This window comes from Nannospalax galili, unplaced genomic scaffold (genome assembly GCF_000622305.1).
Source record: "Nannospalax galili isolate Female #2095 unplaced genomic scaffold, S.galili_v1.0 scaffold146, whole genome shotgun sequence".
Classification (NCBI taxonomy): Eukaryota; Metazoa; Chordata; class Mammalia; order Rodentia; family Spalacidae; genus Nannospalax; species Nannospalax galili.
In genome coordinates this window covers 10,389,694-10,412,387 of record NW_008357929.1, presented here as the reverse complement: position 1 = coordinate 10,412,387, position 22,694 = coordinate 10,389,694, and the positions used below count along the sequence as shown (strand labels likewise).

Here is a 22,694-nt window from a genome sequence, read left to right as displayed (position 1 = left end):
TTCCTAGCTATTTGTATTTCTTTTTTTCAGAACTGTTCAGTTCCATAGCTCATTTTTTTAATTGGGTTGTTTTGTTTCTTGGTGGTTAGTTTGTTGAGTGCCTTGTATATTCTAGTTACTAATCCTCCATCAGAAGCATAACTGGCAAATATTTTCTCCCATTCTGTGGGCTATCTCTTCACTCAGTAGTTTCCTATGCTACACAGAAGTTTTTTAGTTTCATGAAATCCCGTTTGTCAGTTCCACGTGTTAATATATTCAGACTTCCCAGCACTATTTGTTCAAAGACTGTCTTTTTCTAGCATATATTTTCGTCTGCTTTGTCAAACATCAATCAGGTAGCTGTAGTTGTGTGGATTTATCTCTGGATCTCTACTGCATTGCCCTATGTGTGGTCTGTTTGTCTGCCAGCACCATGCTGTTTTTATTAGTATGGCTCTGTAGTACTATCTTGAAATCAGGTATGATGATACCTCTCACCGTATTCTTTTCATTTTGGATTGCTTTAGTTATCCTTGAATTTTTATGCTTCCATATGAATTTTAGGGTTTTGTTATATTTCTCTGAAGGATGTCCCTGGAACCTAGATTTTGAATGCATTGAATCTGTAGATTGCTTTTAATCAGATATCTGTTTCACAATATTGATTCTTTCAATTCATGAGCATAGGAAGCCTTTCTATCTTTAGTGCCTTCTTCAATTTCCTTTTTTGATTTTTAAAGTTTTTGTTGTTGTTGTTGTTGTTGTTTTTTGGTAGAAGTCTTCCATTTGCTTGGTTAGATGTGTTATCAGACATTTTGCTGTTACACTTTTTGGCTATTGTGAATAGCACTGCCCATGTTTTCAAGGTGAGATAGACAAGAGAAAATCAAAAAGTGAACTTTCAGGGGTAAAGCAAACATAGTCTTAGCCCAGCCCCTCAATCCCAAACCACTCTCTCCTAATCAGCACTTCTGAGGATAATAAGCCCTTGTCAGCTGTCACACAGTAGTGGTAGCTCTTGAACTACTACAAACAGGTGGTCAAGTAACAGGCTTTGCATGGCTTTGGCTTGAATGAGAACTCACCTGCACCTGCACCAGCATCAGACTCAGTTTGAATCCCACTTGCTTACAAGCTGATCTGGGAAAATTACTTAATTCATATGAGTCTGAAGCTCCTCTCTGTAAAATGAGGATCATAATGACCAACAGGTAGGATGGTTGAAAATGTTTAATACAATGATGTTTGTGCATGCCTCATGCAGTGATCCTTAGTAGATGGGAGCAATGTTGTTATTTTTCCTTATATGAAGCCAACTTCTGCCACCTGATTTCCCTAATACTGTCCTTTGGAGCTCATCAAGGTCTATTCCCTTCTTTGTGGAAAAGTCTTCAAATACTGGAAGACTGGGATCATATCCTCTCTGACTCCACTTAGGCGTATTAAGTACCTCCATTTTCTTCCATCCTTGCTCCAGTGACCCAGTCACTTTCCTCACTAGATGCTCCAGTTTATGCATCAGTCAGGATGGAACAAGACTGTCCAGTCAGTATGCAGTATAAGCAACATCATCCTAATGGAACAAAGGTTTCCAGTACGACAACCTGGATCCTTGTGCCCGGTTCCGTGAACTCTTAGGGCACAGTAAACTTAGGGTCTTCACACACCCTCAGAACTTGTTTTCATGCACTGGAATTAATTAACTTCTTTTATTTGTTCTGGTTGTTGTTAGTTCTTGTTGCTAAAATGCACTTCTTATTCCCATGTACTAAGACTTTGCTTCATCTTGATTCTGATTATTCTGATATCAAATCCAGAAACCGCATATAGTGGTGTGTGCGTGTAGAAGACCAAACACAGACAAGAAAGTAGTTTTCTTCCCAGAAGAAGATGTTAAATGGCTTAAGGCTTCTAGCAAGGGGTTTCATTAATTTTCTACCAAGCTTTCCATTCAGACAAAGACAGTATAAAATTGAGGCTGTGATGATGAGGGAGAAATTTTTTGTTCTTATGTCTTCTTTCTGTACGATCATAGGCTCATGGCCTAAGTTCCTCATATGAATAAGGAAATTTTCACTTTCCAGATTATATTAGAATGTCTGTAGATTACACTCTGAGTCAGTAGTGGGTGGGAGCTTCAAGGCGTGCCCTATTTATTTATAACTGGCACCATTACAGTTGTTTCTTTATCTCTCCTTTCTTACAGGAGATACCAGATCTGCACCAGCGCTGATCCTTCCAGCCCCCAAAGGTCAGTAACAGCTATGAGAGCCAGAGGAGTCAGTGGGATTCCAATGGTATAGTGTCTGATCCTTTAGAGAAAGGAAGGACCCTCTTGCAAACCTCACAGGCGCATGCCCAGGGCAGAGTTCCTCCCCTTGCCCATTGCTGTTGCCCATGAAGAACATAAAGTACACTCGAACCTGGATGCCCCACCTGCTTAACAAGCAGAATACCAGAATAGACAATGGCATGAAGGTAAAGATGCTTTTCTGGTGGTCAAATGGCCTTCTAAAGGGAGAAGGAAGCCAGGGATGCAGATGAGATAAGTGAACAGAGCAAGAGGTGGGCACTCAGAGGTGGAGCCCACAGAGGAGCCGTTCTTTGCTCATGGCCAGTCTCATCTTCACCCCCAGATGTCCCTGCTTCGATACACTTTGTGGACCAGCATTTGGAGAAGGTGGCCTGAGTGACATCAGTGGACCCTGTCTTGGACAAGCTGTATGGTCAGGTCCCGAGTGAAGAGGACTAGGAGACAGTATGGGTTGAGACCACCAACCAAGACAAGATGCAGAAGCTGTTCAGCATCAGCCGGTCTTGGAACTGGGATGGCAAAGACCAACTTTACCAAGCCCTGAAGGAAACTCATCCTCACCTGATCATGGACCTCTTGGAGAAGTTGGGCAGGGTTTCTGGGGAATCCTAACACTTAAGTCAATGGCTTATGAGTAGGAGAAGAAAGGGGCTTCTTAAATATTTTATGCCCTCAATCCTTTTTCATCTCCCAAATTTTATATAACTCTGGCTACATAAATATATGAAATAGGATATAAATCAAACTTTTCCTAAAAATAAACCTTCAAGAAATTTTTTTAAAACAATTCTTTGGTAGATATATAATTTCATCATTTATTAAAGATGAAAGCATAGTTACAGGACCTTCACATAAAGAATTCAATGTTGGCTGAATATTTGATACTACAAGATGCAGAGGATTCCCAGGATCTCTCAGAGTTGATTGATATTTTGAATTTCTTGTCAGTGCTGAAAGTGCTGTAGTGTGCACTGCAAAATGGCAGAATTATGTTTAAGGACATTTCAGAAATTATTGGAAATTCTGTCCTAGTGCCAAATCAAAATTCATTTAGCAATTTTTTTTATCAAACTCAAGTCAGCAGCTCAAAAACCAACTTTTAATATCAAATGTTCTCACACAATACAATACGAAGATTATATTAACTTGATACACACTAAGAAATAAAAATAGGAAAATATTTTAAGTCTTTGTATTTCATAATTATGCTATTGTTTCTATAGCATCGGAAAACTTGGTATCTACAGTGAAAACACTAATTCACAGCACACAAGAATCGAGAATGTGAGCCAGCGTGATCCAGGCAGCACTCGGAGCTGAGGGACCTGTTGCCACATGCAGTGCACAGTACTCATGCGGTGTGTTCAGAGGCAAGGCTGCAGTGTCACGTGATGCAGCATGGGGTATGCACTACCAGAAACATCTCGGATTCATTACTCATTATGAATAAATTTTTGGTCATTGAACATTCAGAAACATTTACTGTTGCCAAAATTTTGCAGCCGCCACATTCAGTTCAATGACCCCATAGGTTGTCGTGATCCACAGCTTAAGAACCTGTCATAGAATGACAAAATAGGATTCCTGCCCACTGCTGACCCACGTGCCACAGAAATTTGTCTCAGCAAAACTCACAGTGGGACTGGAGGCTTGCGAGGGCTGTGGGCTTGTCCTGCGGGTAGGGCTGCCAGTGTCTCCACCAGGGCCACCTGGCTAGCCTTCCGCACCAGGCTTCTGCTTCCCTCCCCTGAAGCTCCGTGGCTAGAGCTCTGTTAGTTTCACTGCTTTTCAGGGCTTTGTCCTGTCTTTTTCTCAGCGCTTTTTCAGTGTCCAATCACTGCCTGTGTGATTTCTGAAGCTCTTCCTCCCTTTCTCTCTTTAGAATATTTTTTCTTATGCTGACTCTTATCCTTCACTGGGTCACCTGGAGAGAGCTTCTCTTTGAACTTCACCCATAAGTCCTCTGGGGTTGTTTTGTTGTTTTATTTCGTTTTGACAAGAAACAGTGTCAAGTATTGGGAAAAATTTTCTAATGTATTCACTTCATGGATAATTTAGAAATAACTAAATATACTGGGTAATTATAAATGAGGTTAATGTTTATAAATGTATATGATAGAGACAACACATTGGGTTATTTGTAAGTAAGTTAAACATTTAAAATATCATCAAATATAAATCAATCAATCTTAGCTTCCTATAATCTATAAAAAGGCAATATATTCAGTTCTGTTAAATGTGTCTAATAAATTATCAGCATATGAAAACAATTTCATTGCTTCTCAGTCTTTTGGCTGAGCACTTGTGGGTATGAAAACCCATGTAAAGAACAAATATAAAACTATCTCAGATTGGTTTCTTCCTGGATTTTACTTAAATGTAAAGATTACTGAGCACTGTAGTTAATACACACCTCAAAGTATCCCTATTGATTGATGTGATTAGAATTATCTGAGAAATAAGCTTTGTCAGAACAGACTTTCTGTGTAGGACAGTAAACTCTTGTGCATTGAAGTAGTCTTCCATAATCAAGGTTCTGAACTAGCTCCTTCAGAGGAGGACGAAAGATTGTAAAAGCCAGGGAGGCGGTGCATGACCATACAGAAATAGTCCTACAGACGCCTGGGACTCTTCTCATACAAACCTACAGTAATGATGTCAGCATAAACAAGACCCATGCAAACTTAGGGAGACAAAAACCCAGCACAAAACTGTGGAAATGAACAGCAGGCCCCAATCTTAGTCACAGAATTATTGGCAGTTGATTATTGCTGGGTGAGGAAGAGCTGATCTTCTTAAAGGGAGAGACTCTAGACAGGCTGACTAAACCCTGGTGGACGAACTCACACTGAGGGACATCTGGGGACACCAACTTTACATGATAGGCTTTAACACAAATGACAGAATGTATGAACTCCAGTGAGGGGGAGGGAGAGGCGGTATAGGAGGGTGCCAAAAGGGAAGGAGGTATAAAGATAATTTTCTGTATGAAATACACAAAAATTCAATTAAATTTTTTTTAAAATAATGTTTTGGATTCAAATATTTTAATTGATAAAATAAGATTTTGGTTCTAATGTAAAATGACAGAGACCAGAAGTAATGATGGGAGAAAAAACAGCCTCTTTAACAGATGGTATGGCAAAAACTAGATATGTATATCCAGTTTATATGTACAGGACTGAAACTGCATCCTCGTCTCTCACCCTGCAAAGAAATGAATTGTAAATGGATCAAAGACATTAATAAAAAACATGAAACTCTAAAACTTCTAGTGGAAAAGGTAAGGAAAATAATTCAAGATGTGGGCATAAATAAGGACATTCTAAAGAGGACTGCAGTCATCAAGTAAGTAAGACCAGCAGTCAACAAATGGGACCTCATGAAATTAAAATACTTCTCTCCAAAAATGAAACAAGGGAGGAGGCAGCCTACAGAATGGTAGAAAATCTTTACCACCTATACAGAGGATTACTATCTAAACTACATAAAGACATTTATAAAAAGAAAACAACCCAATAAAAAATGGGCTATGAAACTAAACAGGGTTTTCAAGAAGAAATGTAAATTACTAATAAATATTGGGGAGGTGGTATTTTGGTTTGGTCTGGTTTTGGTTTTTATTAATTCTTTGAGAGTTTTGTACAATATATTTTGATCATATTTCCCCCTCCCTCGATTCCTACCAGATCTGTCCCACTTTCCTACCCACCTACCTTTGCATTCTCTCCACCCCACCTCCCTGCATAGAGTCCAACTTGTGGTACCCAAATACTTTTGTTTTCCCTATGTGTGTGAGTGCTTTGTGTGCATCTATACAAGTGCACCATGAATGTGCAAAGCCTGCAGAGGCTAGAAGAGGGTGTTTTTGGATTCTCTGAAATTGGATTTACTGATAGTTGTTAAATGCCATGTAGGTGCTAAGAACCAGACAAGGGTTCTCTGCAAGAACAGACAGTGCTCTTAACCACTGAGCCATCTCTCCAGCCCCTAAATACTCTTGAGTGTGAATCCAATCCTTGTGTGTTGTTGATCTACCAGGGACAATAACCCTTAAAAAAACCTGATTTTCTTCACCCAGCAGCTATCTTATGCTAATAGATCCTCAGTTGTGAGTGAGACTTCGTGACCACCTCCTTCTCCCTGTTGAGATTTTGTCTGGGTTGAGCTTGAGCAGGTTTTGTGCATGCTGTCATAACTGCTGTGAGTTCATATGTGCAGCTGCCCTGCTATCTGGAAAACACTGTTTCCTTGTAGTCATCAACCACCTCTGAAGCTTGCAAACTTCCCATCCCCTCTTCTGTGAGGATCACTGAGCCCTGTGGGGAGAAGCATAATATAGATGTCCCATTTAGGGCTGAGCATTCCACAGTTTCTTGTTCTCTGTACACTGACCAATTATGGGCCTCTGTAATAATTGTTTTGTACTGAAAGACAGTTCTCTGATGAGGGCTGAGAGTTGCACAAATCAATGGATATAGCAATAAGTCATTAGGAGACATTTTAATACTATGTCCATTTAGTAGAATGTTAGTAGTAGGTTCTCCTCTAGGGCCCATGACCTACCTAGCCACATGTTCTTGGCCCCCGTAACAGTGAGAGGTATGGGTTCCATTTGTGGAGCAGGCCTTAAATCCAACCAGGCCGTGTTTGGTTACCTGCATAGCATTTGTGCCACTATTGCATTCATAGGCATATCTTGCCAGGTCACTCGTTTTTATAGCTCATAGATTTCACAGCTGGGTCATATTGACGATTACTTTCCTCCTCAAATCTGCAAGGTCTCACCTAGCAGATGAGCAAACTGAAGCTCAGAGACATGAAACCTCCATTCAGGGAGTCAGGGCCTCAGCAATCCTGGCTGAAGCTCCCAAGTCTGGCTCCTCCAGCCCAGGGCTAATCAAAGCAGCTCCAGAAATTTTTGGACATTTCACAACAGGAAATGAACTAAGCAATACCATTGTTCACTCTGCAGTCCCAGAGTTCTGCTGACTGAGAAAAGAGGAAAACCATCAGGGTGCAGGCCTGCTTTGTGGTATCTAGACAAACTCTTTCACTTTCAAAGGAAGTGTTTACCAGTTGAGAGCTCGGCAGCACAGAGCCTTCTGGGCCTGGAAAACATACATTCGGTGGGACTCATAGAAGAGCAGGGTGAGTAGTGAGGCTCAGGAAGCCCCACAAACCATGAACAATGTGGAAACATAAGCCCTGGCACATCTCCACTAAGGAGCTGCCGTGGCAGACATTAGAGACTCATCCTGAGAGCCAGGACCCAAGGCCCAAGCCTCTGCCTGGACTGGAGAGCCTGTCCAGCTCTGAGTGGGTGGCAGGGTCCTGGATGAACCCATATCCTGTTTTGTCTGTGCCTAGCCTGGACCCTCACCTCTGCTGGCCACACCGTTCTTAGGTTTTCTCTTGGTGGGTTGCTTGGCTGGCTCTGGGTTGACCCCACTATGTGGTTGGTGTTCAGGGCCAGAAGAGTTTCAAAGATACCTTCAAAGGGGAAAACCTAAGCTGAGTCCTGCGCTCTGAGTCCACCCTCTCTGCTACATTGCCCAACCTCACCCTCTGTCAGGAAATGGCTGAAGAGGCTGATCTCATGAGTGAGGTTCCCAACAGAAAGGCGAAGACGAGGAACCAAAAACAGTGAGTGTCATGCACATCCCATCCTGCATCCTCCATCCCTCTGTCCTCTTATCCTCTCATCACTCTGTCTTCCCAACCCTTCATTCTTCCATTCCCCCATCCTCTCTTCCCTTCATTCCCCCATCCTAATCCTCCCAGCTGTCCATCCTCCTGTCCTCCCATCATCCCATTCCTCAACATTCCTCATCACCCACCCTCCATTCCTCCTGTCCTCCTATCCCCTCATCCTCCCATCTCCTTACCATCCCATCCCTACATCTTCTCACACTTCCATCTTCCAAACCCCCACCCTCCTACTCCCCACCTCTCCATCAGTCTCCCTGGGAAGGCCTCAACCCTGTCCCAGCAAGCTCACACAATTAGACCTCTTCCAGTGTCTCCCTGTCTTCTTGGGGTTTTCTCCTCTAATGACTTTTCCTACCACTCCTTTTTCCTTCTTCCCTCCCAACACTACCTAGTGACAGATAAGATGGGGTTTAAAAACCTGGGATCTTCAAGCTGGGCGTGGTGGCGCACACCTTTAATCCCAGCACTTGGAAGTCAGGCAGGCAGATCTTCATGAGTTTCAGGCCAACTGGGGCTACAAGGAGACTCTGTCTCAAAAAGACCAAAAAAAAAAAAAAACCAAAACCCCTGGGATCTGAATGCTGAATAGAATTCCAGGCTTGGAGAAATTATTTCAGTGAGAGCCTTGTATTGGAGTGTAGGGGCCAAACCACAGAGAGACCACTGCCCTCTGTGTCCTCATGTCCTCCAACCCCCACCCCCACAGGACAGAATTGTCTAAAAGAGTCAAGCATCTACTAGCCTATTACTTGGGGACACTGAAGGAAGAAGAGCTGAAGGAGTTCCAGAGTTATCTGCCAAACCAAGCACACTTGGAGAGTTCTTCCACCAGGACACCAGCTCAGCCAAAGGAGACGAGCAGCACAGAGGTGGCCTCATACCTAGTGGCTCAGTATGGGGTTCAAGGGGCCTGGTTTCTCGCTTTACACATCTGGCAGGAGATGGGCCTAAACCTGCTGTGTTCCCAGGCAGAAGCAGAGGACTTGAAATGGCGTGAGTATACAAAGGCCCTCCCACCCCACTGGGACCTATCACCACCATGGAGCCCCAGGCCTTCCTTGGGGCAGGGCAAGATCCTGTCAAATCAGGTCATCAGCCCCAGTCTACGGTGGAGCTGAAAGGCTTGCTGAAGTCTCCCTGTTCCGCTTCTTCCTTTGATTGAACACTAAATTTTGAATTTCATATCATATTCCTGACATGAAATCTTACTCTTTTTTTAAATTTAAATATATAGCCATCGGTCTCAGCTGATATATACAAAAATAAGTGGCCAGCTGGGGTTGGCAAACATTATACCCAGCTACCTGTTTTGTTTTGCTTTTATTTTAAACAATTTCATTTTTTTAATATTTTATTTATTATTTTTATGTGTATGCGTGTATTGCCTGCATGTAGGTAAGTGCACCCGTGTCGTGCAATGCCCACAGAGGACAGAAGAGACTGTCAGATCCCTTGGAACTGGAGTTACTGCCATGTGGGTGCTGGGATTCGAACCTGGGTCTTCTGCAAGAACAGCCAGTGTTCTTAACCACTGAGCCATCTCTCCAGCCCAAACAATTTTATTTTAATTTTTTGTTGGTGTGTGTGTGTGTGTGTGTGTGTGTGTGTGTGTGTGTGTGTGTATTTGTCCTACTTAGCTTTCTATTGATGTAATAAAGCACTCTGACCAAAATCAAGTTGAGGAGGAAGGGTTTATTTGGCTTTCATGTTCCTATCACAGTTCATCATTGAGGGAATCCAGAAGAAGAATTTACGGCAGGAACCTGGAAGCAGAAGCTGAAGCAGGGACCGTGAAGGAGCCCTACATACTAATTTTCTTGACCTGTGCTTAGCCTACTTTCCTATATAGCTTAGGACCACCTATCCAGGAGTGGCAGCACCCACAGTGGGCTGAGCCCTCCCATATCACTCAACAATCAAGAAAACACCTCACAGATATTCCCACAGGACAATCCAATAGAAGCAATTCCCTCTTCCCAGGTGTGTGAAGTTAACCAAAGTCAGCCATGACATGGTTACACACATGTGTACCCACGGAGCCCAGAAGAGGGTATCAGATCCTCTGGATCTGGAATTACAGGTACTTATGAGCCACCCAACATGAGTTCCAGGGACTGAACTTGGGTGCTCTCAAAGAAAAAGAAATATTTATATATTTATATATATAATTATTTTATTATGTATATAAGTGTATTGTCTGCATGTATGTAAGCATACTGTGTCATGCAAGGCCCATGTAGGTCAGAAGAGGGTGCTGGATTCCCCTGGAACTGGAGTTACAGGCAGTTGTTAGCCACTATCTAGATGCTAGGAATCAAACCTGGGTTGTCTGCAAGAGCAGCTAGTGCTCTTAACCACTTGTAAATCCCTCCAGCTCCAAGAACAAGAACTCTCAACCACTGAGCCATCTCTCTAGTCACTCAGCTACCTGTTTTGTTTTTGTTTTTGTTGGTTTGTGTGTGTGTGTGTGTGTGTGTGTGTGTGTGTGTGTGTGTGTGTTGCTGAAGTGTGTTGAGCCCTGGTTATGAACCTATTAAAATGATACTCATTAAAGCCATTTATGAATATGAAATTCTTTAAGTAGAACCAAACTTAAGAAACAAAAGATTTTTACCTTTTTGTTCATTATTTAGAATATCCTTAATTTATTCTTTGACAATTTCATACATTTCTACAATTTTTTTGAGCTTGGGTCCTCCTGTAGCCCCAGCTGGCCTGGAACTCACAGAGATCCAGCTGCCTCTGCCTCTTGAGTACTGAGATTAAAGGTGTGTGTCACCATACCAAGCATTATTTCCACTGTCTTGATTATATCCACTCTCAACTCCTCTTTCCACTCCACTCAGGGATCCCAAAATATCCCTCTCCCACCTTCATGTCCTGCTTCTTTTTTTTTTTTTTTTTTTTTTTTTTGTAATCGCTTAAGTCCAGTTAGTGCTGCCTGCTAGAATGTTGACTGATCTTAATGGCTTGGTCCTGTGCAGGTCTTGTGCATGTAACCATAGCTGCATTGAGTTCATGAGTACAATGGCCATGTCATGACTAGAAGACAGCATTTCACAGCACTCCTCCTTACCCTCTGTCTCTTACACTCTTTCTGCTTCCTCTTCCATGATGTTCCCTGAGCCTGGAGGTAAGGATATTAATATAGATGTTTCATTTAGGGTTCTGGTGAGATGACTCAGTGGTTAAGAGTGCTTAGTGTCCTTTCAGAAGACCTAGTTTTGTTCCTCTCAACCAAATGATGGTTCACAACCACCTGCAACTGCAGTTGTAGGAGATCTAATGCCTTCTTCTGATCTCTCTGTCTTCTACACCAACATGGTGCACACACCTACACTCAGGTACACACATGTACACATAAAATAAAAAAATAAATAAATCTTAAATGTCTCAATTAGTGTCAAACATTCAAAGTCACTTATTCTCTGCACTTTGACTCATTATGAATCTCTACATTAACTGCCACCCAGTTCAGAGAGAAGCTTGTCTGGCCAAAGTTGAGAGAAACACTAAACTAAGAGTATTACCATAAACATTTAGAAGTCAGTTTGACATTTCCATTTAGCAAAACAGTACTAGCATGTTCACTCTAAGGCCTATGACCTCCCAAGTCGTGGCCTTTTGGTTGGTTGGCTGTTTGGTTGGTTGGTTGGTTTGTTTGTTTGTTTGTTTGTTTGTTTGTTTTGTATGGCGATCCCCTCACAGCATTGCTCCTTTTGCTCAAGATTGTTTTGGCTATCTGGGGTCTTTTGTGATTCCACATGAATTTTAGAAATGCTTTCTAGTTCTGTGAATAATGTCATGGGTATTTTGATTGGCAATGCATTGAATCTATAGATTGCTTTTAGTAAAATGGTCATTTTCACAATACTAATTCTACCAATCCACAAGCATGGGAGGTCTTTCCATTCCCAGGTGTCTTCCTCTATCTCTTTCCTAAAATATTTAAATTTTTCATTGTAAAGTTCTTTAATGTCTTTGGTTAAGTTTATCCCTAAATTTTTTGAAGCTATTGTGAATGGGAGGGTTTCCATGAATGCTTTCTCTGATACAGAAAGGCTACTGAATTTTGTAAGTTGATTTTGTAACCTGCCACTTTGCTGAAAGTGTTGCTCATTTCTAGCAGTTTTATGGTGAAATTTTTGAGATCTCTTACATATAATATAACCCACAAACAGGGATAATTGACTTCTTTTTCAATTAATACTCCTTTGATTTCCTTCTCTTGTCTTGTTGTTCTAGCAAGAGTTTCAAACACTATATTTAAAAGGAGTGGAGATAGTGGACAGCCTTGTCTGATTCCTGATTTTAATGGGAATGCTTCTGATTTTTCTCTATTTAGAGTGATGTTGACTCTAGGTTTGTTGTATATAGTTTTAATTATATTGAGGTATGTTCCTTCCATTCCAATTCCCTTTAGGACTAACATAAATGTATTTTGGATTTTTCCAAAGGCCTTTTCTACATCTATTGAGATGACTCTGTGACTTTTGTCTTTAAGTCCATTTACGTGATTTATTACATTTATTGACTTATGTATATTGAACCATCCCTGCATCTCTGGAATAAAGCCAACTTGATCATGGCAGATGATCTTTTTAATATGTGTCTGTATGCAGTCTGCAAGTATCTTGTTGAGAATTTTTGCATCTATGTTCATTAAGTATATGAGTCTATAGTTTTCTTCTTGTTGCATCTTTACTGGTTTTGGCATGATACTGACTTCATAGAAGGTGTTTTGGAGTTATTCCTCTTTTCTATCTTTTTAATATTTTAAGAGGTATTGTTTGTAGATCTTCTTTGAATGTCTGGTGGAATTCTAAATCCATCCGGGCCTGGGATATTTTTAGTCAGGAGGTTTTATATTATTGTTTCAATTTCCTTATATGTCATTGGTCTGTTTAAGCTGTTGATCTCTTCTTGCTTTAGCTTTGCTGATTTCCATGAATTTAAAAATTCATCCATTTCTTTTAGATTTTCAAATTTAATAGAGTATAGATCTTTAAAGTATCCCCTTATAATGTTCTAGATCTTTTGGGTGTCTGTTGTGATGCTTCCTTTTTCATCTTTGATGTTGATTTGGATTTGCTCATTCTTTCTTTTGGTTAACTGGGCTAAGGGAAGGGTCTGTCTATCTTGATTAGCTTTTCAGAGAGCCAGCTCTTAGAGTCATTGATTCTTTGTATTGTTTTCTTTGTTTCTTTTTCATTAATTTCTGCTCTAGTTTTTGTTATTTCTTTTCATCTGCTAAGTTTGAGTTTGATTCGTTCTTGCCTTTCCCAGAGTCTTGAATTAAGACATTTATATGTGCTCATTCCGATTCTTTTAATGCAGGCACTTAGAGCTATAAACTTCCCTCTTAGAACTGCTTTTAAAGTGTCCCAGAGGTTGTGTTGTGTTGTTTTATCCTTTCATTTAGTTTCAAGAGTATTTTTATTTCTTTCTTAATTTCTTCTTTGACCCATTCATCAGTCATGAGTGTGTTGTTTAATCTTCATAAGTTCATGTAGCTACTAGAGCTTCTTTTGTTGTTAATTTTAGGCTTTATTGCATTATGGTCTGAGAGAATGCATGAAACTGTTTCAATTTTTTTGTTTTTTGAGACTCATTTTGTGCCCTAGTATGTGGTCAATTTTAGAGAAACTTGCATAGGCTATTGAAGAGAAAGTGTATTCTTTGGTGTTGGGTGGAATATTGGGTAGATATTTGTTAGGTCCACTTGATGTATGATGTCATTCAATTTAGATGTCTCTCTGCTTATTTTTTGTATAACTGACCTTTTGGAGATAGTAGTGGGGTATTGAAGTCACCAGCCATTACTGAGTTTGGGCTAATCTCTGTTTTATAGTCCTGGAGTATTGTTTTTTAAGAAGTTGTGTGCATCAGAGTTTGGTGCATATATGTTCAAAATTGTAATATCTTCTTGGTCAATTGTTCCTTTGATTAAAATGAAGTGACTCTCTTTATTTCTTCAGATTAGTCTTAATATGAAATCCATTTTGTTAGATATTAGAATTGCAACACCTGTTTATTTCTTAGTGCTATTAACTTAGAATTTTTCCCCCATTCTTTCACCTTAAGGTAGTGCCTATCCTTGAAGGTCAGATGAGTTTCTTGAAGACAACAAAAAGATGGATTTTGTTTCTTAATCCATTCCACTAGCCTGTGTCTTTTGACTGGGGAGTTGAGGCCATTGATATTTAGAGTTATTGTTGAAAGATGTGTATTGGTTACTGTGATTTTAATTTGTTTGTGCTCTTGATCCTATTTTGAGTTTCTGTAATTATACTTTTCTTTGTTTTCTTTGTGTAACTGCTTGGGTATCTTTGGTCCTTTGTATTGCTTCAAGTATTCTCTGTAGGGCTGATTTGGTGACTATGAATTCTTTCAGCCTATTCGTGTAATGGAAAATGTTCCATCCCCCTTTGACTAATAGACAATTTTGCTGGATAAAGGATTTTAGGTTGGCATCTATGGTCTTTTAGAACTGGGAATACTTTGGGTCAGGCTCTTCTGGCCTTGATAGTTTGCATTGAAATGTCAGCTGTAACTCTGATGGGTTTTGGTTTATATGTAACTTGTTTTTCCTCTAGCAGTTTTCAGTACCCTCTCTTTGTTCTTTACATTTAGACTTTTTGCTATGATATGCTGTGGGGAGTTTCTGTTCTGGTCCTGTCTAATTGGTGTTCTGTGTACTTCATGTGTGTGTATAGGTATTTCTTTCCTTAATTTAGGGAAGTTTTCTTCTATAATCCTGTCAAAGATCTGGTCAATGCCAATGACCTGAGATTCTTCTCCTTTCTCTATGCCTATGATGCATAGATTTTTTCTTTTGTGGTGTCCCGCATTTCCTGCATATTCTATTCCTGTTTTTTTTTAATTTTTCATATTCTTTGTTTGAGCAGTCCAATTCTTCAATTATATCATTGAGACTTGATATTCTGTTTTCCATTTCATTTATTCTGCTTGTGAGTCTTTCTCCTATCATTACAAACTGACTTATTGAATTTTTCAACTTCATCTTCATTTCAGCTTGGATTTCCTTCAATATTTCTATCTTTTTTGTGAATTCACCTCTCAAGTCCTGAATAATTTTTGTTATTTCATTCAGTCACATATTTGTATTTTCTTGAGTTTCTATCACAAGTTTATGCCTATCTTCTTTGAGTTCTTTGAGTTGTCTGTGTGTTCTTTAAGGTCTTTGATCATGTTTATTATTTTTCTTTTAAATTCTGCATCTTGAGGTTCCTCTGGGTGATTCTCATTGTAGTACACTTCTGTAGGACTGGCAGTTTTCGTGGAAACATATTCTCTTAGTTTTTCTTATTTGTGTTTTTGCATTGTCATTTGGGGATATGGATGTCTTTTATTGGCTATGTGTCTGATATGAATTCTAGTCTGCATTTGTTTAGTTGGAGTTTGGTTCTGTTTATATTGTTGATGTAGCTTGGTTTCTTTTTGCTCAAGTATGAAAAGCTAGTTGGTATGTGCTTCAGGTTCTCACTTTTTGATTTTTTTATTGGTGGGTCCAGATTGTTCCAAGCCAATTAGTGAAGTGCTCTCCAGAGAGGTGAAGGGAACTCAAGGCTATAGAAGTTCTATGGCTGGGTTCTGGAAAGCTAGTGAGAAGGTCTCTGACAAAAGATCAGAAAGGGGTCACAGAGCTAAGGCTGGTGTGGTATGCAGGAGTGGGCAAAAGCCCAAGGCAAGAAGGGGGACAGTTTGTGGACAGAGCCCAAGCCATGGCTTTTTGACCAAAGTTACAGTACCAGCATGAATTCCCTCCTATGGAGCATCCATCAAATCCAATAAGACAGTAGTTGGTCATCCATATAAGTCATACCACTTTTGCACTAGTACACACATCTAGCCTGGCAGGCCAGTGTTGCAGAAGGCAGGATTCACCTTAGGTAATACCACTGATGATCTTTCTCTCTCAGTGTCCTATGTACACCTTCTGGCACTGTGAAAGTCAGCCAGCAGGAAGACATCAGCTCAGCCCCAGCTTGATTTCTCGATGTTCAGCAAGCAAAGTGTATTACATCTTCAGCAATAAGCTTTTATCATCTAGTTATGTTTAACAGCCAAGAGCAGTAGCAGTAGCCTGTGTTGTTTGGGGCTGTCTGGGGGCTCCCTGACCAATAAGTCATAGGGAAGTATCCCATGCCAGCACTGGGACTTGTCTTTAATAATGTTTTCTAAGAAAACAATTGTCCACCAATGCAGGGTACCTGTGTTCAAACACCTTCTTTTTTTCTAATTATACTTTTTAATTAGCTTGTAAAGTAGTAGATTTCAATAAGGGGTTTTCATACATACTTAGTTTGTTTAGCCCCCCATCACCCACTCTACTTCCTTTTCCTCCCATTTTCTAGGCCCCACTTCAACCTCTTACTCCCTGTATTCCCCCCATACTTTCACATCATATGAATTCTTCTCTTGTTCATCCCTTCAGGCCTTTCCCTCTCCCCCTCCCTTGGGCACTTTCTAGCTTCCTGCCCTCCACAGACATTCCTAATTAAACACACAATCTAAAAGTTCAAAGCCAGATCCACATATGAAAGAGATCATGCAGTGTTTGTCTCTCTGGACCTGGGTTACCTCACTTACTATAATATTTACCGGTTCCATCTGTTTTGCCATGGATTTGTTTTTTGCTCTTGTCTTCTTTGAATGTGTATGCATATGGTGTACATGCACATATATATCTGTGTTTGCATGTTGGAGAGGGGTACATGTGTGTGCAGGTGTGCATCTGGAGGCCTGAGGTCAATGTCAGGCATCTTTCTCAATTGCTCCCCATCTTATTCATTGAGACAGGATCTCTCAATCAAACCCACAGCTCATCAATAGGATTACCTTGGCTAACTAGCTTACTCTGGGTATCCCTTTTCTCTGCTTTCTGAGGCTGGAATTACAGGGAGTTGCTATTAAAACCCAGCATGACTGGATATGATGGTGCATGCCTTTAATCTCAGCATTCAGGAAGTGGAGGCAGGCAGCTCTCCATGAGATTGAGGCCACCCTGGTCTGTATAGCAAGTTCTAGGCCAGCTGGGGTTACAGGGAGACACTTTCTCACCACCCCCAAAAGAAAAAAAGGGTCTTCAAGCTGGAGAGGTGGTTCAGCAGTTAAGAAACCTGGATGCTCTTTCAGAGGACCCGGGTTCAATTCCCAGCACCCATATGGCAGCTAACACCCATCCATAACTGCAGTTCCAAGAGATCCAAAGCCCTCTTCTCACCTCTGTGGGCATTGAACAACCTGGGCACTTATATACATGCAGGCATAACACTCAGAAACATAAAATAAAAAGAATAAATAAAATATTTTTAAAAATTGGTCGTGGGGATCCAAACTCCAGTCTTCATGCCTGTAAGGCAAGTGCTTTAACTGCTGAATACTCTCCACAGTCACGGGTCCTTTTTAAGTATGATGTAATTTACAAAGATTTGTATATGTGCATGGTCAGACTCTGTCCATGCAAACTGGAAGGTTTTAGAGGACATGGCCTGGAAAGAGCTGAGTCCTTTCTTGGCACCTCAGGCAGACATGGTCTGAGGAGGGAAGGCCCTAGACACAGTCACAGGTGACCAGCCTGCTGGACTCCAAAGCAATTCAGAAGAATTCTCACAGGAAATAATGAAGGTAGAACTATGGGTTACGATTTCAGAAGCAGTGTGGCCCTCCCCGAAGCCAGTCTCTCAAGGGCTAATAATATAAATTGATCCCACACTCCTCACTCTTCCCAGATCTCCTCCAGCACACCGGCCAAGGAAGAACAGCTCTGGACATGGCACATAAGTGTCCAGGAATTAACTAGAATGCCTGTTCACAGGGCATCCTCCTGTCTGTCACACCTTGAGTTCCCTCAGAAGCAAATCTTGAGTTGGAATTTCTGTGCATGTAATTTACTGGGGCAACGACTCTAGGATGCACTGATAGGAAAGAGGGGAAGTCAGGCAGGAAAGGGTATGAATAGCAAAGGTGCATTGTGGAGCACTGTGGAACTGGTTCACCATGAGCAAGTGTCTTAGTTTGTTTTCTGTTGCCTTGACATAATAATTTTTATTAGTGCTGTTGTTTGTTTGGTTTTGGTTTGGGTTTTGGTTTTGGTTTTGGTTTCTTTGTTTTTGGTTTTGAGACAGGGTCTCCCTGTAGCCCTAACTGGCGAAACTTGCTATGCAGACTAGGTTGGCCTTGCTCTCATGGAGATCTGCCTGTTTTGCCTCCTGAGTGCTGGGCTTAAAGACATGCACCAACTGCCCAACTCCTGTTGTCTGTTTTAAGGAATCATTTCATGTAGCCCAGGCTGGCCCCAAATTCACTATGTTGCAAAGGCTGGCCTTGAACTCCTGACTTTCATGGCTCTATCTCTTGAGTGTTGAGATTACAGGACACTGGGCTCAATAAATTTTTTCTTATAAAGATGTATATTTAGCTCATAGTTCTTAAAGCTAGAAGTCTAAGACTAGCTGACTACAACTACTCAAGTTCTAGTGAGACTTTCATGCTGTTCTGTTCATGAGAAAAAAGTTAGAGAGGCAAGCAGGTACCTGCAGAAGAGGACGGGGCGGGGTCCCTTCTCAAACTAGCTTATTCATTCCACAAGAAAGGCATTAATTATTGAGGTGCCTATCCCTGTGCCACAAAACATTTCCCACTAGACCTGTGTCACAATACGGTTTCATTGGCAACTAAGTTTCAACATGAGATTTGATGGGTCAGAAGACATACAAAACAGCCACAACCAAGTTTTTAAACTGTTAAAGGTATCTGGGAGGCAATATGAAACATACCTCAGGTTGCTAGTCCTGGGGGCAAGTAATCATGTCTGTGTCCTGGAACATTAACTGTACAACATTCCTGGCCACAAGTGCACCCTCAGAACCACAATCACATCCTCTACTATCACATACCTACTATCACAGGACATGAGAAATACTGTTGCAGGTTCTGCAATGGTAGAGGCCAGTGGGGGAATCAGTCAGGAGCAAACATCCAAACATAGGCTCCTCTATCCCCAGTCTCCTCCACTGTCCTATGACCTCCTAAAAGGAGAGAGCACAGTTCCCAAATTACAGGTGGGAAATATGAGGCTCAGTGGACCTAGTGGCCCATAACAAAGACCAAATGAGGACAGAATTTTATCTCTCCACTTATTCTTTATGCCCAGCTCCTAGGGCACTGTCTGACACAGAACAAGACCTTGAAAAATATCTGAAGCATGAAAGTAATGCAAAGTATGCTACTTGATCGAGAATTGAACTAGAAACTTCTACTTCAATGATCATGTTCTTTCTATTGCACTGAGTATAGCATTGAGTATAGCCAGTGTATCGTGTTGCTTATATTTAGGTGCCTAAATTTATTCAGTTTTTGGATGAATAGGTAGATGCAAAATTTTACTGTGCATACTTATGTTCTATTGTTCCTTTATTATTAAAAATCATATCAGAAAGATGCCAGAACCAAGAAAGAAAGGATCTTTGCCCCACAGAGTTCCAGAAAAATGAAGATTTGCTCCAAAAATTCACAGAACTGCTACTTCTACAAAAATCTCACCCAAGAGGTCAGGAGCCCCTGGTCATGGAAATCTGGCCTCAGGACACAGCAGAAGAGAGAGGAAACTTGATTAGGATTCAAGACATATTTGGCACAAGTCCAGGTAGCCAGAAAGAAGCTCAAATAGTCATAGTGGAGGGAGCTGCTGGAATTGGGAAGTCAATGCTGGCCAGGCAGGTGAGGAGAGCCTGGGAGGAAGGCCAACTCTACAGGGATCGCTTCCAGCACGTCTTCTACTTCAGCTGCAGAGAACTGGCCAAGTGCAAGATGTTGAGTCTGGCTGAGCTCATTGCAAAAGATCAGCCTGCCCCTGTGGTTCCCATGGGGCAGCTCCTGTCTCAGTCCAAGCAGGTGCTCTTCATCCTGGATGGTGTGGACGAGCCAGCATGGGTCTTGAAGGAGCAGAATCCTGAGCTCTGTCTGCACTGGAGGCAGCCACAGCCGGTTCACACATTGCTGGGCAGTTTACTGGGGAAATCCATCCTTCCTGAGGCTTCGTTGCTGCTCACAGCTCGGACCACAGCTCTCCAGAAGCTCATTCCTTCTTTGGGGCAGCCCTGTTGGGTAGAAGTCTTGGGATTCTCTGAGTCTGGTCGGAAAGAATATTTCTACAATTATTTCACAGAGGAAAGTCAAGCAGTTAGAGCCTTACATTTGGTTAAATCAAATCCCACACTCATGACCCTGTGCCTGGTGCCCTGGGTGTGCTGGCTGACCTGCACTTTCCTGAAACAGCAGATGGAGAAGAGGGGAGACCTCTCACTGACCTCTAAAACCACCACAGACCTCTGTCTGCACTACCTTTCCAAGAGTCTCCCAACTCAGCTCCTGGGAACCAAGCTCAGGGGCCTCTGCTCATTAGCTGCTGAGGGGATTTGGGGAAGGAGGAGTCTGTTCAGTGAAAGAGATCTCTGGAAGCAGGGGTTAGATGAGGCTGTCGTCACCACTTTCATGAAGATGGGTTTCCTTCAAAAGCATCCCAGTCCTTGTAGCTACAGCTTTGCTCATCTGTGTCTCCAAGAGTTCTTTGCAGCAATGTCCTTTGTCTTGGGAAATAAGGTGAGGAGTGATTTTGAAAACTACAGAATTGAGCAAGGATGGATAGAAGTGTTTGGAAGGCCTGACTTGTTTGAGACACCAACCATGCACTTCTTATTTGGCCTTTTGAATAAACAGAGGGTGAAAAAGATAGAGTTTTTCCCCTGCAGGATGCCTTGGGAAAAGAGGGAGCTACTGTGGAAGGTCTTTGCAGAGGCGCAACGCCAACAACAGTATTCTCGAGGGATATTCCACTGTCTGTACGAGATCGCAGGATGCCTTGGGAAAAGAGGGAGCTACTGTGGAAGGTCTTTGCAGAGGCCCAACGCCAACAACAGTATTCTCGAGGGATATTCCACTGTCTGTACGAGATTCAGGATACAGAGCTCCTGCAGGAGATGCTTAATACCTCAAAAATAAGGATGTATGATGTGATGGCTATTGAACATCCCTTGGTCCAGACAAATGTGAAGTATTTAGTGGTCCAGACAGACGTGGAACTCCTGATGGTCACTTTCTGGATTAAGTTCTGTACCGACGTGAGGAGGCTTCAACTGAATGTGGGGAGACAGCAGGAACAAGTGCTGAGGGCCCCCAGGATGATTCTGTAAGTATAAAGACATCATGCCCTTCTCCGGTGTCTCCGTGAACCCCATGAGCACACTAGTCCTAAGCACCACAAGCATTCTCAGCTGGTCCCAGGGCTACAGAATATACCAGTGGTAACTGCCAAATCTGACCATTTTGTCAATCCACTTCTGTGTTCCTGTCCATGTGATGGAGCTTGAACTGTGCGGGGGGTTTGAGCCTGTGACCCCCATGCGAGGATGACTGGGGATGAGTAAGTGTACCATTTGCCAGCCCTTGCTGCCCCCAGCACTGGGAACAATCAGACGCAATGGGGAGTCTAGTCAAGCAGGGACTCATTTATTGCAGGTGTTACAGAGCTTATAAAGGCATCTGGAAATCCCCCTCCCCACTGAGGGTGTATCTTAAGAATGATCACACGCTGACCACGCACTGCTAAGCAGTGCAGAAGTATCCTTTAGACTTTTAAAACAAGTCAGGCCGTGCCCCAGTAACTTCCTCTCGAACCTCTGCAAGGCCGGGCTTTTAGGTCCCCACATCTCCCCCTTTTATTTTTATTTTATAAGGCCAGACTGACTTTATTTCATGGGTTACCCATTTCATAGACGGCACCCTGAGGAGAGATGGCTATCTCCTTCCTCTAATCTTATGCATTTTTGCCTGTCTTAGGTTGTGTCACCTCTGACCCAAGCCTTGCCCATCATTGGACCATACACCTGGCCATGTGCATGTCCTGTCTTAGGAGTGCTTGTCATGGGACATCTTACCCGTCCTTGGCTAAAAATGTGTCATGATTAAGGGCAGCCATGTGGGTAATGCCGGCCTGTGATGGTCTTAGTCTCTGCCTAACTTGGTTAGCCAAGCATGGGCAACCGGAGGGGGTATATTCCTGGGGGAGTCCGTAATCATGAGGAGGTTGGCCATGGCAGTTCCAAGGGTCCTCTGTCACCGAATTATCTGGTAAAGACACTTAAAGATAAGCATTATCAAGAGAAACAAAGCAAGTCATGGCGTAGGACAAGTTGAAATACTTCTGAGACCATGTACCTTTTAGCCAATCAGTCAGTTGTCAAAGAGGCTGACTGGCAATGAAGCCAAGGAACTGGGTCCTTTACCTCAGATGGATATAAATAGAGGAATTTTGTCTCATGAACTACTGTCCATGGACCATCATGCTGGTCAGTCAGATCCTGGCCTATCCACTTAAGGATTTTCACAGGCACCCATATGGGGTTTGAATCTCCTGTAGGGTAGACACAGCCAAAGCCTCGACCCATGGTTAGCAATGGATTTGGGTCTCTCCATTGCCCCATAATGGGGTCCTTCCACCTTACCCATACCTCAGGTCTCTGCACCTGTCATCCCCAATGCTTCTGGGGTCTCTGCTCCTGTCATCCCCAATGCTTCTGAAACCAGGATTTCAACTGATGTTTTTGAAAATTAAGAATATTAATAGTGATTAAGGCCATACCCAACTGTTGGTGGGGGCTTA

General features: G+C 42.0%; 2 protein-coding genes across 2 annotated transcripts in view; both read left to right on the top strand.

Moving 5' to 3' along the window:
• LOC103752251 (NACHT, LRR and PYD domains-containing protein 1b allele 1-like) overlaps positions 1-4,450 on the top strand; it is a 51,633-nt gene extending 47,183 nt beyond the window's left edge. The window contains 2 exon segments of the mRNA XM_029557529.1: positions 2,189-2,233; positions 2,619-4,450. Of these exon segments, the coding sequence (XP_029413389.1) occupies positions 2,189-2,215 (27 nt within the window). The 3' untranslated portion in view covers positions 2,216-2,233; positions 2,619-4,450.
• A 2,934-nt stretch (positions 4,451-7,384) lies between these two features.
• Positions 7,385-22,694, top strand: part of LOC103752250 (NACHT, LRR and PYD domains-containing protein 1a-like) — a 53,891-nt gene continuing 38,581 nt past the window's right edge. Inside the window, exons 1-5 of the mRNA XM_017795023.2 lie at positions 7,385-7,447; positions 7,767-7,942; positions 8,715-9,001; positions 19,470-20,811; positions 20,907-21,221. Coding sequence (XP_017650512.1) covers positions 7,875-7,942; positions 8,715-9,001; positions 19,470-20,811; positions 20,907-21,221 — 2,012 coding nt within the window. The 5' untranslated portion in view covers positions 7,385-7,447; positions 7,767-7,874. The remainder of the gene's footprint in view (positions 7,448-7,766; positions 7,943-8,714; positions 9,002-19,469; positions 20,812-20,906; positions 21,222-22,694) is intronic.